This window comes from Trachurus japonicus, chromosome 6 (genome assembly GCF_045865225.1).
Source record: "Trachurus japonicus isolate A0001 chromosome 6, Traja_1.0".
NCBI lineage: Eukaryota > Metazoa > Chordata > Actinopteri > Carangiformes > Carangidae > Trachurus > Trachurus japonicus.
Window position 1 is genome coordinate 24,924,389 of NC_140912.1, and position 15,746 is coordinate 24,940,134.

A 15,746-nucleotide genomic window follows, 5' to 3' on the forward strand; every position below is an offset into this window, starting at 1 on the left:
AATTCATGCTTGTGGACAGTTTGCCATGACTTATAATAACTAAGAAGAATGCATTAATCCGTGTTAGTCACTAATATTGGCCATGCTCAATATTAATATTAGTGACTGAGTGCCATTTGAAAGAGGGGGTTGAAAATTTTTAACAAAGTCCTCAATCCTATTGTTCAGTACCCCAAATGTTGTTTAAATCTGAATACACAGTTTGAAAAGGTTAATTGTGGTTTAATTTTACAATGATTTGTTTGGAGTTGATCAATACATTTCGGAGAAAAAAAAAGTATATCAGAATAAATCACATACCGTAGTTATATATAATATATATATATTCAATATTATGGACAACGATGTCTATTCTACGGTTTCCCATGGCCATGGGTTACTTTTCACTTTTCTCAACATGCTTGTTCTTATTGGTCTATTTCACACAGTCAGTCATCCTTCTCCCAGTCTTTTCCACTGCCTTCTTCCATTATCTCTATATGTTGCCTCATTTCGCTCTCCTTCTCTCTCTCTCACTTTTTCTCTTTACTTTGCCTTTTGTGTAAGTGAAGCCTGGGCCTCCCAGTGACATAAGCCCTGCTCCTGTAAAACTAATAATGACTGAGATTTGTGCGGGCTTAGCATTCTTTCTCCCTTTCAGCGCAAGACACTGAGAACGGAGAGAGAGGAGGGGACAGGAAGGAGAAAAAAGGTTTAGTGGCAAGGTAGGGGGTGAGACGGGGTGAGACGAGTGAGGGGGGAGATGTCCTAGTTTGAGAGGGAGGAACTCGACTCGAGAGATACATGAAGAAGGAATGGGAAGATGGAGAGAGAAAGAGACAGAGAGGCCCCTTTTCCCTGAAACACACCACATGCTTTCATTCCTTATGGGTCAATGCAACTGAAATCACACTGCATCCTCTCCAAACATATTTAACAGACATGGAGGGAGTGTAGTGTACACGCATGGACATGTATCCTCAATCAGGTGGGTTCGAGTATTAAATCACACACATCTTGCTCTCGAGAAGTATCAGGAATGTAAACACGGATGTTGGACAGTTAGATACACTGCATACATGCTTTAACTCCGAGCTAGCAGCCCACAAGTATTTTCAAACCCCACACTTATCCCCCCTCCTCCTACAACACCAAACATTTGAAGCAAAGCAAACCGAATATAAAAAAGTGTCCCCACCGCCGCACACTGACACAACTCTGTCAAATTCACATAAAGATCACCAGATGTGCTGTGAGATGCAACAAGAGGGCAAGGGGGAGGTCTCACACGCACTGCCCTCTCTAATGCTCTCCCCTCCCTCCTTTCACCTCCCCTCCTCTCTCCCCTCTCCCAGAGACATGTGCGTGCGCCGTGCCAGCAGACAGTTTCAGCTCTCAACAACTGATGCATGGACAGCTGCTGTTTCTCCCTTCCCCTCCTTTTTCGCTCCCCTTAACTGTTCTCCTCTTTTCGCTTCTTCTCCTATACTGCCTCCATTCATCCCCTCTGTACTTTCCCCCCTTCCTTCCCCTCTACTTTGTCATTCTACCCTGCACTTTTCCTCAGGCGGATATAAAGGCAGGTCCTGTTGAAGGGAGAGGGGCTTGTGTAATCTCTGGCTGCACATGAGCACCGGAGAGTTATTGCCTCAGCTGGAAAGGCACCGCAACAGAGGACTTGGAAACAAGTAGTGGACAAACTTTGGGATAAGCAGAAGCAGAAGCAGAAAAAGAAGAAGAAGGAGGAATACGTTTTAGACAGGAAGGGAGGAGAAGGAGGGAGACGTTTGGAGTTGGGGTGCAGGACACAGACCATGCCGGGCTCTATGCTGCTGCTTCTGCTGCTGTCCCTGTTGGTCCTGTCCACAGGAAGTGATGCCAGACGAATCAGGAAAAGAGGACTCAACCATAAGGTGGGGCTGCTAACCTCACCTTTGACTTTTGTATCATGTGCACATGTGGGTGTGTGCGGCTTTTTCTTCTCTATCTTCTCTTTTTCATGGCCAGTTTTTTCAGAAAAGCCTCCGAAGTGGAAGTAGGTGAGAGATCACAGCGTTTTACAGTACAGTACCGGCTCTGTTGCAGCAGAGAGCCGGTTTCACACTGCAAGAGCAGTTTTGTGGCTGAGGTGAGAGTTGGTCAGGTTGACCTCAGACCTGAAGCGAGTGATGAATACAGACCACATAGCAAACAGAACAGAGGTGTAAATGAACAAAGTGCACTCTCTCATGTGCCATAACTAAAGCACTCCAAGAAAGTTAAAGTAATTCTTGCAGAAACTTGGACCGATGCAAAATTGATACAACTCTTCACTCATCATTGTTAAATAAAGGATTTAGCAAACAGCTTTAGCAGCTCTTAGCATTAATACTGGACGCAGTGTGTGGCCAAGGCAACAAAATCCACCTACCAACATAGTCAAAGCTTGCAAATTAAAATGTGTTATCTTTTTAATACACAGTAAAAAATACAAAGTTTTGGTTTTATGTGAGTTATGTCAAATTCTCCAGAACAGACAAGATTAGTTTTTACACTTTTATACAGATTACAAATCTAGTTCATCTATCACTCTCTAGCTGCACCTCTTTACTGTACAAATACAGTATTAGCATTTGAGGAAGTTGTGCTTTACCAAGTTAGTTCACCCACTTTATGCTTATTTTTTCCATAGCTACATCATGGGAAAACCTTTCTAATTCAACCACATTTATGTAAGAGAAATAGTTATTATAGTTAGTTTATAGATTAAAATTGATAAATAAAAAGAAATATGATCATCGTTCGAAATATGATGCTTTTCTATTGACAAGACCATTCCAAACAATTAAGTGGTCAGAAATATCCAACTATTTTAACCAACTACAAGATGAAACTGCCAATTACACTTTTATTGTAACAATAGAGTCATGTACTGTAGATATTGTTTGCTGGGAACACTTTCATGCTGCTATCTTTTGAATGAAGGACTTCGATTTTTCCTTTTGAGAGGATCTAAACATTTCTTTTCACCACCGATAAAAAACACGCTTTGATTTTGAAGCATGAAAAATCCTCATGGACAGGGGAAGTTTTTCAGTTTTGATGAGGAGCCGAAGAGTGGAGAGTGCAACAGGTTGGAATAAGTCGCTGATTTTCACATTTCCATATGAGTAATTGAAGAGCACACTGGATGTACAACCTTTGTCTTTGTGTATGTGTGAGAGTGTGTGAGTGTGTGTGAGTGTGAGTGTGTGTGTGTGTATGTGTTCATGGTGGATTATTAGGGCAGGAACTGAACTTGCAGACCGGGCCCCTGCTTGTTAACTCAGCTCAGTGTAGCTGATTGATCATCTCTAACAAGGGCTCACTGTAGCGTGCTGCCTTCTCTTTCTTTCTTTCCCCCCTCTCTCTTGCTCTCTCTCCTCCCCTGTGAAACCTCTCGTGCTTCAATGTTCTCACTTTCTCACTGGTTTATGCCCTCATTGGCCCATCTCTCGCTCTCATTCTCATCCTTTATCTCCCTTTCCTTCTCTCACATGCAGTAGTTAGCCTTTCACCCCCTCTCTGGCCTGCTTTCTCCCCCCCCACCCCCCTCACTCATGCATCTCTCTCAGTATACCACTCCCCTGTTTTCCCTCTTTCATACGTCGTTCTCTCGTCTCCTCCTGCTCTCAGGATGGGCCAAAAGCTCCATCTTGCTGGACGCTGCTTCAAAGCTCCTGTAATTGGAACATGCTGAGACGGCTGTACAGATGGAGTTTCTCTCTCTCCCTCTCTCTCCCTCTCTCTCTTTCTCTGAAGCTTTTCATCTCTGCATCTTTCATTTTTTTTAACCAGCTCCCCCACACGCACATATATACACCCTCAGCCTCATTCATAACACCACGGCTGTGCAGAAAGACAAATTATAAGTCACCGACTTTTTTTATGTAGGCACTGCACTTTGGAATAAGGAGTCTTCAAAAGAAAATTTCTACAACTGTGCAACAAAACTGAAGCCACAACCTGTCCTGCATCAATGGTCTCGTTTGCTTTTTTTTAATATAGAAAATTTCAGCAGATTAATTTATCTAAAGACACAATGAATTTAAATGAAAAAGTTTCCAGGCGAGTCCAGTAAGTTGACACATGTATCAAAATATTTGCAATAGAATACAATCAAACTTTCCAATATATTGAACTTACAATGCATCTCAGAAAGGAAGCCATGCCAAAGCTATTTTTCTCTTTTTTTCAAAAGCATGAAAATTCTTTAAGAAACAAAGACTGCCACATTTTCACAATTCAAATTTCAAATACATTTGAATTGTACTTAGATAATCAATGTTTTTGAAGCATTACATTTTTCTACCATTTTAATGCTAATTTGTGTCATCTGAAATCCTTTTTTCTTTTTTTACAAGTCAAATGAATACAATATAAGGGTGGAAATTCCTCAACAAATCTTCATAACATCAAACTGAAATCAAAATGTAAACAGAGTGAACGTGTCAGGCCTCTTGGGACCTGGGATCACAGTTGTGAAAACATTTGCACTTTCATGTACAATAGCTTCTCTTTGTCTTCATATCTTACTGTTTTTATGGGCTTAGCCTCATCTTAACGACATATGTGAAGTTCCTCCTAGAAATGGGACTGTGCGACCTCTGGGTCAGACTCACTAAGTTCCTTGGGGATCAGAGCCATGTCCACCCGCTCTTATCTAGACCTCCCGTCTGCCACAGCGCTGAAAGGTCACCAGTAGCACTTTTCTGATTTCCTCTTTGTGTTGGACAGAAAAATTGCCTGTCAAATCATACCTTACAACAGGTAATAAGGGTGGAGAACAAGGAGCTAGGCGTTGGGGGGGAAACTTCAAGGAGACATGTTCGATGTGCAGACAGGAGATCAGGTCACGCACACACACACAAACTATTTAGTCTCCCACAGCCATAACACACTCCAGCTCAGACACCTGTCAGGGCATGTCAGTGAACATCAATAGTGTCTGAGGTGAAGCTACCACCATAAGTCCTTACAGTCTCATTTATCTGATGAGATATGGACAGTACTGACACCACCTTGAGACACAGAGCCCTGCAGAAACACGTATACTTCCTGCTCTTGGTCCGGCCGGTTGTTTGACTTTGCCTGAGGCTTCTACATGAAATAAAACAGATCCATGCACTGCTTTAAGGCTGGAGGATTTGTAGCTTTTCAGGAAATGCTATTTTGTAAAGATAAGATTCAATCGATGTATTTACCACTAATGCTCTCAAATAGGAAATGAGCAAGAGATTTATGTCATTAACTGAAATGAAAAGAATTAAAAGGGACATATTGATTGCAGTGGTCGAGAATCATTACAGTATGTGTTGAATGCAACTGAGTTGCACGGCCTGAATTTCACTGCTGAACACAAGGAATGTATTTTACTTCATTACGGCTATCCCGGGAATGCGTGACAAATGCAATACAGTCTTGGCAAGCGTTGGCTGTGAAAAGGACCGGACCTCGCCAGCATTTAGCACCGTGAAATTTGGGGTGATTGCAGTTAATTTTAATGAAATCGAAAAGGGTGAAATAAATCCATGGAAATTTTCTTGGATTAAGTTCAATTTTAGCGACCTTCAACATGAAGTTGTGTCCTTGAAGGGTTGACGTCTGAGGGGGATGGAAAGCTGGAGAGTCCAAAATGGAGAAAACAAACATTGCTTATACTATCTGTTACACCATCTACTGAATAATCCTGTAGTAACCAAGCTAGTACGGTAAGTTTGTCACTCTGAGAGGTTTACTGTTGCACTTCAGTAACGTTTTTGTTGTCTGACTGGCTAGCGAGGTTAGCAGTTAGTTGCCAAATGCAGTGCAGCAGTTCACCCGAACTGAATATTATCACCACTGTCCGTTGTGACGAGGTGTTAAAGCTACATGGACATAAAAACTTATCATTTGCGACAAGAACTCACTATGAAGTGAAGATACAATTTATCACATACCACAGGCAGCTTGGTGGGTGTGAATGTGAAACGCCGTCTGACTCTGTGTGCTGGCCCTGTGAGAGATTGGAGACCTGTCCAGGATGTACCCTGCTGCTCCGTCAATGTCAGCTGGGACTGGCTCAGGCCCATGTAGCTAATGGATGGAGTCACTGCAATAACTCAGAATCATTAAGACAAGACACACTCTTAACTTAAGCAAAAGATGATGAGTCAAATAAATCAAGCACATGTTGACAGCCTCAATGTCCACAGTATAACTTTAGTGCCGCTTTTTACATATTCTCACGGGACATTGCATGGTGTTACATATTAATTAAAGGAAGGCTATGCAGTTCAGTTTAGTCAATCAAAATGTTGCATAGACGTCAGTCAACAAATCTGACTTTTTGCAGCTTAATTTCCAATTATGCGGTTCACAGAAACTGTTATATGTCTGAGAAAAATACAAAATATGTTGAAAATGCTTTCTAAAATAACTGTTCTTCACTCCAATAAACAAGTTGAGTTTTTCAGTGAACCATTAAAATAACATGATGATATTATAAATAATATAACAATGTACTCTTAGGTAGACACAGAAATTTAGTTGCAACCAGTCATTTTGTGAATTGGTGAGTGGCTCTAAACTAATCCCAGTCAGATGACGTGAGTCTGCTGTTCAGCAGCACTTCAGTGGATTTTACACAGGAACAGATTACTGTGAAGTGCCATAGGTACTTGTACAAAACCCCCAAAAGAAAAACTCATTGCTCTGCTATTTGAGCAGATTCAGAGCTGTACTGATATATAATATTGTCTTGAAATTGTTTCACTATTTTGAATTCATGTTCAACCAACACATGGTAGTACATAAAGGCTACAGCATTACAAGCAGAGAACAGAGATGTAATAGAGCTGATGCATTTAAGGAAACACCTATCACTGCCAATCCTTTCACCCCTGACTGACAGGTAGCAGACAGCATTTCTAACTGTTTCCCCCAAAACTAATTAGCTGCTGCACACCTCATATGGGTTCACGCTATTTGACTACATCTCAAGGTTACACATCACCTCGTTCATTGCCAGTATTCCTACAGTTCAAGGATTGCTTTTCCCTCTTGTGCATCTACTCGCCTGTCTGTCTGTCTGTCAGCAGGTCTTCCTATCAGTCACCGAAACTCTCATCTCTGACTAATTTACACGCTGTCTGTTTGCGTCATCACAGCTTAGCCCGCCGTGTCTCTATCCATCTGCCCGTCTGTCTATCTTTCTGTCAACCTGACGACTGGCTCGGTGACAGGAAATGAGAGCTGACAATTCAAAAGCTAACCAGATGTGTCCTGTGGGCTACTTCATTTAGTAGATTTGACTTGACACTTGTATGAGAGAACACAGTTTTGCCTTGTTTACACACATGTGTGTGCACAACCGTGACCCTGCAGTACTGACCTACAGCCGAGGCTGGGTGTGTCTCAGTATGCATGTATCCTTGCACAAAGGAAGCAGAAAATCTCAGTATCTACCCGAGATCTCTGTGTGGAACCATGAATGGCCTCTCAGTGCAGTTATGGAGCCAGACAGGGTCTCCAGTGGCGTCTCCCCGCAAACTCCCTGAGCAAGGGAACTACAAAGAAAAGACGAGGGCAGGCAGAGGAAAAGAGCAGTTGAGATCAGTCGTTACTAGGCAGCCGCCATAATGCCACTGCTTTTCAACACCAAAGGGAGAGAAAGAAAGGAAGAAGGGCAGACAAGACAAAACAGAGAGGAAGAGAGATAGTGACATTGTTGAAGGCAGAGACAGACGGAGAGAGATGGGGAAAACTCATGCCCATAGAAATACATGAACATCACACAAGGACCCGCAGGCAGTGTCTCTACGGGAGAGTAGCGTGGCAGACAGGAGTGTAAATAAACAATGTGGGACATCAGAGAGATGTGTGCAGCAATGTGTGATAGAACTCGGGATGTAGAGCACGGTGATCGCAGCCCCTCTGGTGCACCAACACAAGACACCAGACAAGAGGAGCTTGTGAGGAGTCGGAGAACAGACTTGTAGGCAAAAGTGCAGTTATACTGTAAAATAAACACACATGTTGGAAGCGCCATCTGTCCCGCTGGCCTAAGAATCGATACAGCGAACGCACAACGAAGCATGAACGGCTCCAGCAATGTACAGTATGATGGCATTCATGCACATGCAAAGACGTACACACACATAAATAAACAGGAAGGGCACTTGACATTTTGGAGGAGACTTTCAGATGGGAACAGATCGGATATAAGACAAGAGGAGACGGCAGTAGTCATTATGTCATTATCCAATCACAGCGGACTTTGTAGTGCCCATTCATAGATCTCATAGTACCAGGAGACAGTGTGTGAAACACAGAACTGTAGCTGTAGGTTACAGTGTAAAGGTAGTTACATAATATTATAGATAACAGTTTGGGGGTGCAATGATAAATCAGTGATGTACTCTTTGACAAAACAGCCACAGTACAACAAGTTGTGAAAATAACTGTGATATTATCATCTTATAAAGTAGATATGACAGATTTTACTGTGGGCAGATTACTGCTCGGTACAAACACACACACATACAGAGACACATACACGCCAGCCTCTGCTTCACATTTTCATTTGGAGCCTGTGATGTTCCAGACATTCCTCTTTCTTTGGCAGCAGTGAGATTTTCCAAGTTATATCATCTCCAACAACAGAGAGGAAATTCAGAGCAAATCCAGTCTGAGTTTCTGAGACCACAGGCACGTTTGTTGTAGCAATCATCGTGTTAGCGTTCATCTGGAGTCATATTTCTATCCACCCTGATGAGTCGAAGTTTAATATTCAGCTTTGTTTTGGTGTCTAAAAAATATCTTAGCTGCAGCAGCACAGATGAGAGCAAGGAGACTGGTGTTAAAACCAAAACAATGGCCTCCAACTGCAGTGTCAGGTAATAGCCTAATCTTTTATGGCATTGCCCATGTATGTGACACATTTTAATCTAATATTTATTTATTGATATGAATATTCTTTTCTTTTTTATTATTACAATCTGCTAGAGACAACAAATAAACAAAGTTAAGAATCTGATCAAAAACCGACCCTGCAATAGATTCACAATGAAAACATGAATCACTCTTAATGCCACTACTGACCCCAAACTATCATTTCAAAACCTTCATTGTTTACAGTAATCTGCCCTTCAATGAGCTCAGACTGTATTGAGCCACACATTATTGCTCCCTCCATTCCCCAATGGTGTGAATCCACCAACTCCCACCCCCCCACCCCCCCAAATAACCATCCACCCACTAAGCTTGCAGCTGCCAGAACGAATTAATGTGTGTTTAAAGTGAACACACATACAGTGTGTGTGATACCACCATCAGCGCCAAACATTTGCTTTCATTTTTCCGGCTGGTTTGTAAGAACGTTCGGTCAGCCTGCCAAATAAACAGCACCGTTTTAATGATTGTGTGCAACCCACAAGCTGATTATCTAATTACTAATCTAGTGTACAAAAAAACCCTCTCTCTTTCTCTGTCTGTCTGTCTGTCTGGAGCTTCCCTGAAAAGACAAATGCAAGTCTGAAAAAATTACCGAAAACGACAAAAGAACATGAAAATTAAACTCTGCAGTTGCACTTGCTTCTCAAAAACACTGCATGCATTTTGATGCTTATGATAAACAGCTCTAGAGGAATTACATTTGCACTTAGAAACTGCAACAAGGGCATCGTGATCACAAAACCAGGACCAGAAACATAGCAGGAAACATTCGTCCTTGTCTGGTGAGAAAACACATTGAACTTCACTAAAGTAAATGCTAGGACCAGGTGAGGAATGAACCTCGAGGCGCATTAGATTAGATAACATCCTCTGCAGCATGGAGCTCAAAGAGTTCACCGATAACCACGGAGCGCTCCCGCAATGGTCTGTAATTAAAATATCATCCTGTTATGTTCCTGTGCTGATGTTAGAGAGCAGAGAGTAAACCGCACATTTTCGCTCGGTTTATGGACGTTAAGTAGAAAGGAGTGAAACAAATTGGAAACTTGATCACACTGAAAAGCAAAATGCATTGTTTAGTCGTGGGCAGCCGGGCTTCTTGCTGTAATATCTCCCATGTGTACACACACACAAAACCCACAACTTATACTTTGCAACAAAACTGGTGATAGTTGATACCAGCTGTGTGATAGAGTAAAAAAGCTCACTCATTCTTTTTCCTGGGAACGTCCAAAAACCAAATGAGTCGGAATCAATAATGAGCTGCAGCTTGGTAAAAAACAAAAAAAACGATTAGACCACAGATGCCATGGCTGTGATACAGGTCCTATAAGCATGCAACAGCAAATCTTTTCAGCAACAAAAGTGTGTGTGTATTGCTATGTATGTGTGTGTGTACGTGCTCGCGTGCAGGCCGACACTTGATGGTGCCTGACAAATGTGAAGAGTGTGAAGTGTGTCTTTGCTTAGCTCAGGGTCCTGTGGCCTACTTTTCCCCCCCATCTCAGACTCGCCAGGGAAGTGTGTGTGTATGTGTGTGTATGTGTGTGTGTTCCCACAGTGAATCACCTTCCCAATCCAGGTCAAGACGTTAGCAGGCAGGCATGCATACTAAAGCCAAACATGTAGTGTCTCTCTCTGCTGTGCTGTGATCACCTCGGTCCACTGCTGCCCTCTGATGGTTAAACCGTGCAATTTCAACCCACTCTGTGCAAACTACACTACAGTGAAGTGTCTTGTGTAGTTTTCTTGATCTAAAACAGATTCATTTGTTCCTTTAACCCTCCTGTTGTCCACCTGGGTCAAGGAAGGAAGGAAGGAGGGAAGGAAGGAAGGACAAAGAGAAAGATGGGAGGAAAGAAGGAAGGGAAAGAGGAAGGAAAGATACAGTAGATGGAGGGAGGGGACTGATTGGATCATAAAGGAAGGAAGGAAGGAAGGAAGGAAGGAAGGAAGGAAGGAAGGAAGGAAGGAAGGAAGGGAAAATGATTGTGGAAAGAAGGAAGGGAGAAGGGAAGGACAGAAAGATGGAGGGAGGGAACAGACTTTGTTTGTATAGTTGTGCATATTTGCTATTGTCTTTTAACCTATCTTTTTTCCCTCACAGCCCCCCTCCCTCTCCCCCTCAAGCTTATGCCATAATGGACGTGTCAGGCCATAAATAAGAACTTGTTCTTAATTGATTCTGCCTGGTTAAATAAAGGTTAAATAAAAAAATAAAAAAGATTTGTTCAAGGGATGAAGAAGAAGGCAGGAACGAAGGGAGGGAAAAGGAAGGAAAGAAAGATGGAGGGTCAATTGGATCAAAAGAGGAAGGAAGAAGAAGTAGTAAGGACGTAGGAAGGAAGGGAAAAAGGATTGTGTAAAGAAGGAAGGGAGAAAGGAAGGACAGGAGGGTTAATTTCTGTCTAGTTTCTATCATGTATGTGCACCTCCAGCCCTTCCACTTGTCTCTTCCTCTCTCTCGTCTGTCAGGACTATGAGTACCCCAACCACCCCCAGTCCACGCAGCACCAGAAGAACGACCGGTGTCCACCGCCGCCCCAGATGCTGCCGGAGAGGGCCTGCGAGGTGCCGGGCTGCCGCTCAGACTCGGAGTGTGAGCGCCATAAACGCTGCTGCTACAACGGCTGCATCTACGCCTGCCTGGAGTCGGTTCAGCCTCCACCAGGTCAGCAAACAGCTACAACAGTGTCAACAGCAGCTATTACAGCGTAGTGGGGAATTTCAAATGCTCTGCACAGATAGAATCACAGTTGCACAGTTTGGACCAAAACACACTTCGTTTAGAGCCACTAAGGACAAAGTTTATAGGGGTTAAATACTTTAAACAAGATGATGTGTTTAGACTGAAAGTGGAACCATGCTCTGTTTTTTTTTTCTGTAGTTTAACTCTGAAAATAGATCATCACTAAGGCATTACATAGAAGACAGAAGAAGTTGAAATTGTAAAAGTACAGTTCATTAAAGGGACAACAAGGAGTTTGTATTTGGTTATAAAAAAGTTTCATATTAATGTGGATGAATATACGTTACCCACACTTGTTAATGGGTCCATTTCCGATACATATATCGTTTTGTCTTTATCGTTATTTTGTTATTATTATTTAGTGGTTGGTTCACCCAGCATTTCATACTTTCGGTTCTGTGGACGCGGCCCGGCGGGTCATGAATAACGTCGCCGAATCGCCGTTTATGGTCAGAACTACGACGGTATCTGATCGTCTTCGAACCTCCGACTTTCATTCTTGATGAATGAAAACATTCTTGGCAAATGTTTTCGCTTTCGTCCGTCTTGCGCCGGTCCAAGAATTTCACCGTGCACGCGGAGGCTCATGGGAAATGTAGTGTGAAAACACTTCGCTTTCCAAAACTACTCGTTGTCCCTTTAACTGTAAATACTTATTTGCACTGAAACAAAGGGAAAAGTTTAGAGTTTTTGTTATTTCTAGGTTATTATACATTATTATTTTGCTGGTCTGGCCCACTTGAGATCAAATTGCACTGCATGTGGCCCCTGAACTAAAATGAGTTTGACACCCCTGACTCAGAACAATGTGCATAACAGTTTGGCATGTGTGTGTTTGTGTTTGTGTATCCAGTGCTGGACTGGCTGGTGCAGCCCAAGCCTCGATGGCTGGGGGGTAACGGCTGGCTGTTAGACGGTCCTGAGGAGGTTCTGCAAGGTGAGAACAGTCCTGAGCCAATCGCCGAGGCCAAAGCAAACACCTGTAACTTCTGACAGTCAGCTTGCACATAACTCTTCAAGTTCTTTCACTGTGTGTCACTCCGTCCCCTTAGCTGAGGCCTGCAGTACAACCGAGGACGGAGACGAGCCTCTCCACTGCCCCACGGGCTACGAGTGTCACATCATCAATCCAGGAAACCCTTCCGCTGGCATCCCTAACCGGGGACAGTGCATCAAGCAACGTGGGAACTCCGGTAAGGCCAGCGCGCTTGTGGTAACTCAAACAGCTGAGTGATGAGCCATGTGATATGATATGGCCTTGTATCCAGTTCATCAACACACATAAGCTCCTGTGATAACTTAATTTTTGCAACTAATCCCTGTCCCTCAGGTCTAATGAAATCATTCATCAAGGTTTGTGGTCTTATAAAGGCCCAAGAGACAGGGACAGGATGCTGCGCTGTGCCAGCAGCTGTCTTGAATCTAGCCTGGCATCTCTTGGCAAATATCCTGCAGCTGGGTGCCAGAGACTGCTATTTAATAGATCTAAAAATATACAGATTGGAGTGACCTAGCAACTCAATAGCAACCATCCTGACATGGCCAAAGCTCAGTGCTGAAAGATGTACACAATGATTTAATCAAGAAAATGTAATACATCTCTTGCAATGTGAAGTATACCCAGGTCAGATTTCATCTTTTTGTTTTGTTTTTCGTAAAAGTTCTGGGCATTTTATCCATAGATGGACGTGGTCTGAGGCACAAATACTTTAAGGACTACAAAGACCACTTAGGTAAGTGAGGTAACATGAACTGCTGTCTAAGGATCTGTAATAACACCAGTCCGAACATCCTAACCGTGATGATGTTTTCACTGACAGGTACCAGTTCTAACAATGCAGTAGGCTACGAAAAACATCATCACAAGCACCTGGGATGAAGTACGTTTTTAGCCACTTTGAATCATTTAATATTAAAAACCTTATCTCCCTTTAAACAAAACCTAATGCTAATGTTTTTCTTCCCTTTATCTGCTCTCAGATCAGCCATGACCTCAGCCTCAGCTACGACCATAACACAACCTCAGACATCAGTCCAGTCCTGTTCGATCTGCTCTCATCACACCTGAACCAGGATCAGATCTCATCTTTTTTTTTTTTTTTTTACAATACTTACAGCTGCTACCTCTCCTCTTTGCAAAGCCCCGTTATTTTGCGGCCTCTCCTCAGTCACAACCTTCTTTGGGAGACAGGTCTGACGCACATACAGTAGACAGCCAAAGAAAAGGTGCTTCTTTTTTTTTCTTTTTTTTGTCTCTCTGTCTAATATCTGTGGAGGGAAGGAGCAGAGGGTGTTGATGGTGACGCAGAGGAAGAGAGAGCAGGGTGTGCACCAAAGCAATAACATCAAAAAATCTCAAAGGAAGTAAGGAAACCTTGCCATCCTATCACATCATTTCTTGACGACCCTCTTCCTCAGTACCACCACACATATGGACAAACTCTTGAACCTGAAGTCTGGTCAGCAGAGAAAATCAAGACCACTTGGTCCTGTTTTTCATTCTCAAAGGGACGCTACTCAAGTTTTCTCAAGCCTGGAAGATTTTATAGACAAATAGGACAAATTCCAGCTGTTGCATCATTGAACCAAATCCAAATGAGAATTCAAATTCTTCTAATTATAATAATAAATGCCATATGAGTGTATGGATTGTGTCAGTTGGTTGGAGGTTGGTTTCAGCCGACAGTTGCTGACCGTTAAATTATAACAAAAGTGAATATATGAATTAAAATGAATGATCCACCTGTGAAGGAGGAAGCCTTGAACAACCCGCCTTTAAATTAGCCCACAGAGGTTTTTAGAAACTGAAAAGACAGATTTAAATTTAAAAACAAAAAAATCTAGTCTAAATCTAATCAAATCTAAAATAAATGTAGTGAGGTGGTGCTTTTAATGACGGAAGTCATGTAACGAACTACATCTACCAGCGCTGCATGTTTATGCAAGCGTTTCATACGTATTGTGTGTTTGTATGTGTGTGTGTGTGTGTGTGTGTGTGTGTGAGTCATCCGGTGACCAATTCAACTCATCTGACAAACAGAATTATTCAGTCTGCCACTTACATCACCACACCATCACAACCCTGCATGTTGCTGCATCAACATAATAATAAAAAGGGCTCTTTGCACAGAGCAGATACATATAACTGATCAAAATATCTTCTACTGTATGTTTTTCTCAAACTCAACTTGCTACAGTCAACTTCAGTTGTCTCTGTTATCAGTTCAAATGGTGCTCATGTTTACTGCTGCCTATAATAACAGAAGAATAAGCTGGTCATATAATAAGCTGAAGGTGCGAAACAAAAGCTGTAACCATTCTCTGTGTGCAGAACTAAAGTGATGTCTGAATGTTGCTCTCTGACTGATGCTGTAATGCTGCCTTGATTATTCTAAATAAACCACATTGTTGAAACTGGTCTGAGACGCGCAATGTTTTTTTTCTGTTACAAAAAGTCTAGAGTTCAAGTTGAAGTTATAAAAATGATGATAAAAATCGTTTTACAAATCAGGCAAGTAGCTCATACTGACGTCACGACAACACCACTGATCCAGTGACACTGATCCCTGACTGCTTTGTCATCACTCTGCAGCAGCAGATTAAGCTGAAGCAAAAAGAAAAAAAAAAGAGCTGAACACTGTTTCCAGGCGCAGGAGCCTCTGAAATAATTTCTAGACACCCCAGGGAGTCTTTGTGACAGTTTCAGGATTACTCCTAGAAAAGTGAGTGCTTCGATGTTACTATAGTTTCCATTCACAATGTTTTTTCTCTGTATGTGATCAACAACAACAATAATATTGTCACAGATCATCATGATTATTATTTTCAGGGTCCACCTGCCAGGAGGTGATAAATAAAAAAGGAGAAAACAGATATAATATGCGTCATAAAGCACTGTAGATAAAAGTAGGAGGATATAAGAAGAAAAGCAGGTATTCGTTGGCATAATTTGCTATGGCTGGTTGATTCTCTAGGGCAGCAGCTTTTAAAAACACCAAAGAGTGACATACTGTATGCCAAACACTGAGGATAGTAACAGCATCTCAAGAACAGACACTTCTGTCTC

The 15,746-nt window shown here is 42.3% G+C and overlaps 1 protein-coding gene across 2 annotated transcripts; it reads left to right on the forward strand.

The window, feature by feature from the left end:
- The first annotated feature begins 1,316 nt into the window (after positions 1–1,316).
- Positions 1,317–15,098, forward strand: wfdc1 (WAP four-disulfide core domain 1). Of its 2 annotated transcripts, none has more exons than XM_085779999.1 (7): positions 1,317–1,892; positions 11,407–11,602; positions 12,534–12,617; positions 12,733–12,873; positions 13,342–13,413; positions 13,501–13,560; positions 13,661–15,098. In XM_085779999.1, exons 1-6 carry the CDS (start codon positions 1,794–1,796, stop codon positions 13,557–13,559), a joined length of 651 nt encoding a protein of 216 aa, XP_085636125.1. In that variant the 5' UTR covers positions 1,317–1,793; the 3' UTR covers position 13,560; positions 13,661–15,098. The 2 variants fall into 2 exon arrangements, with proteins under 2 accessions (XP_085636125.1, XP_085636126.1); XM_085780000.1 differs by having other exon boundaries at positions 1,318–1,892; positions 13,363–13,413.
- The last annotated feature ends 648 nt before the right edge of the window (positions 15,099–15,746 follow it).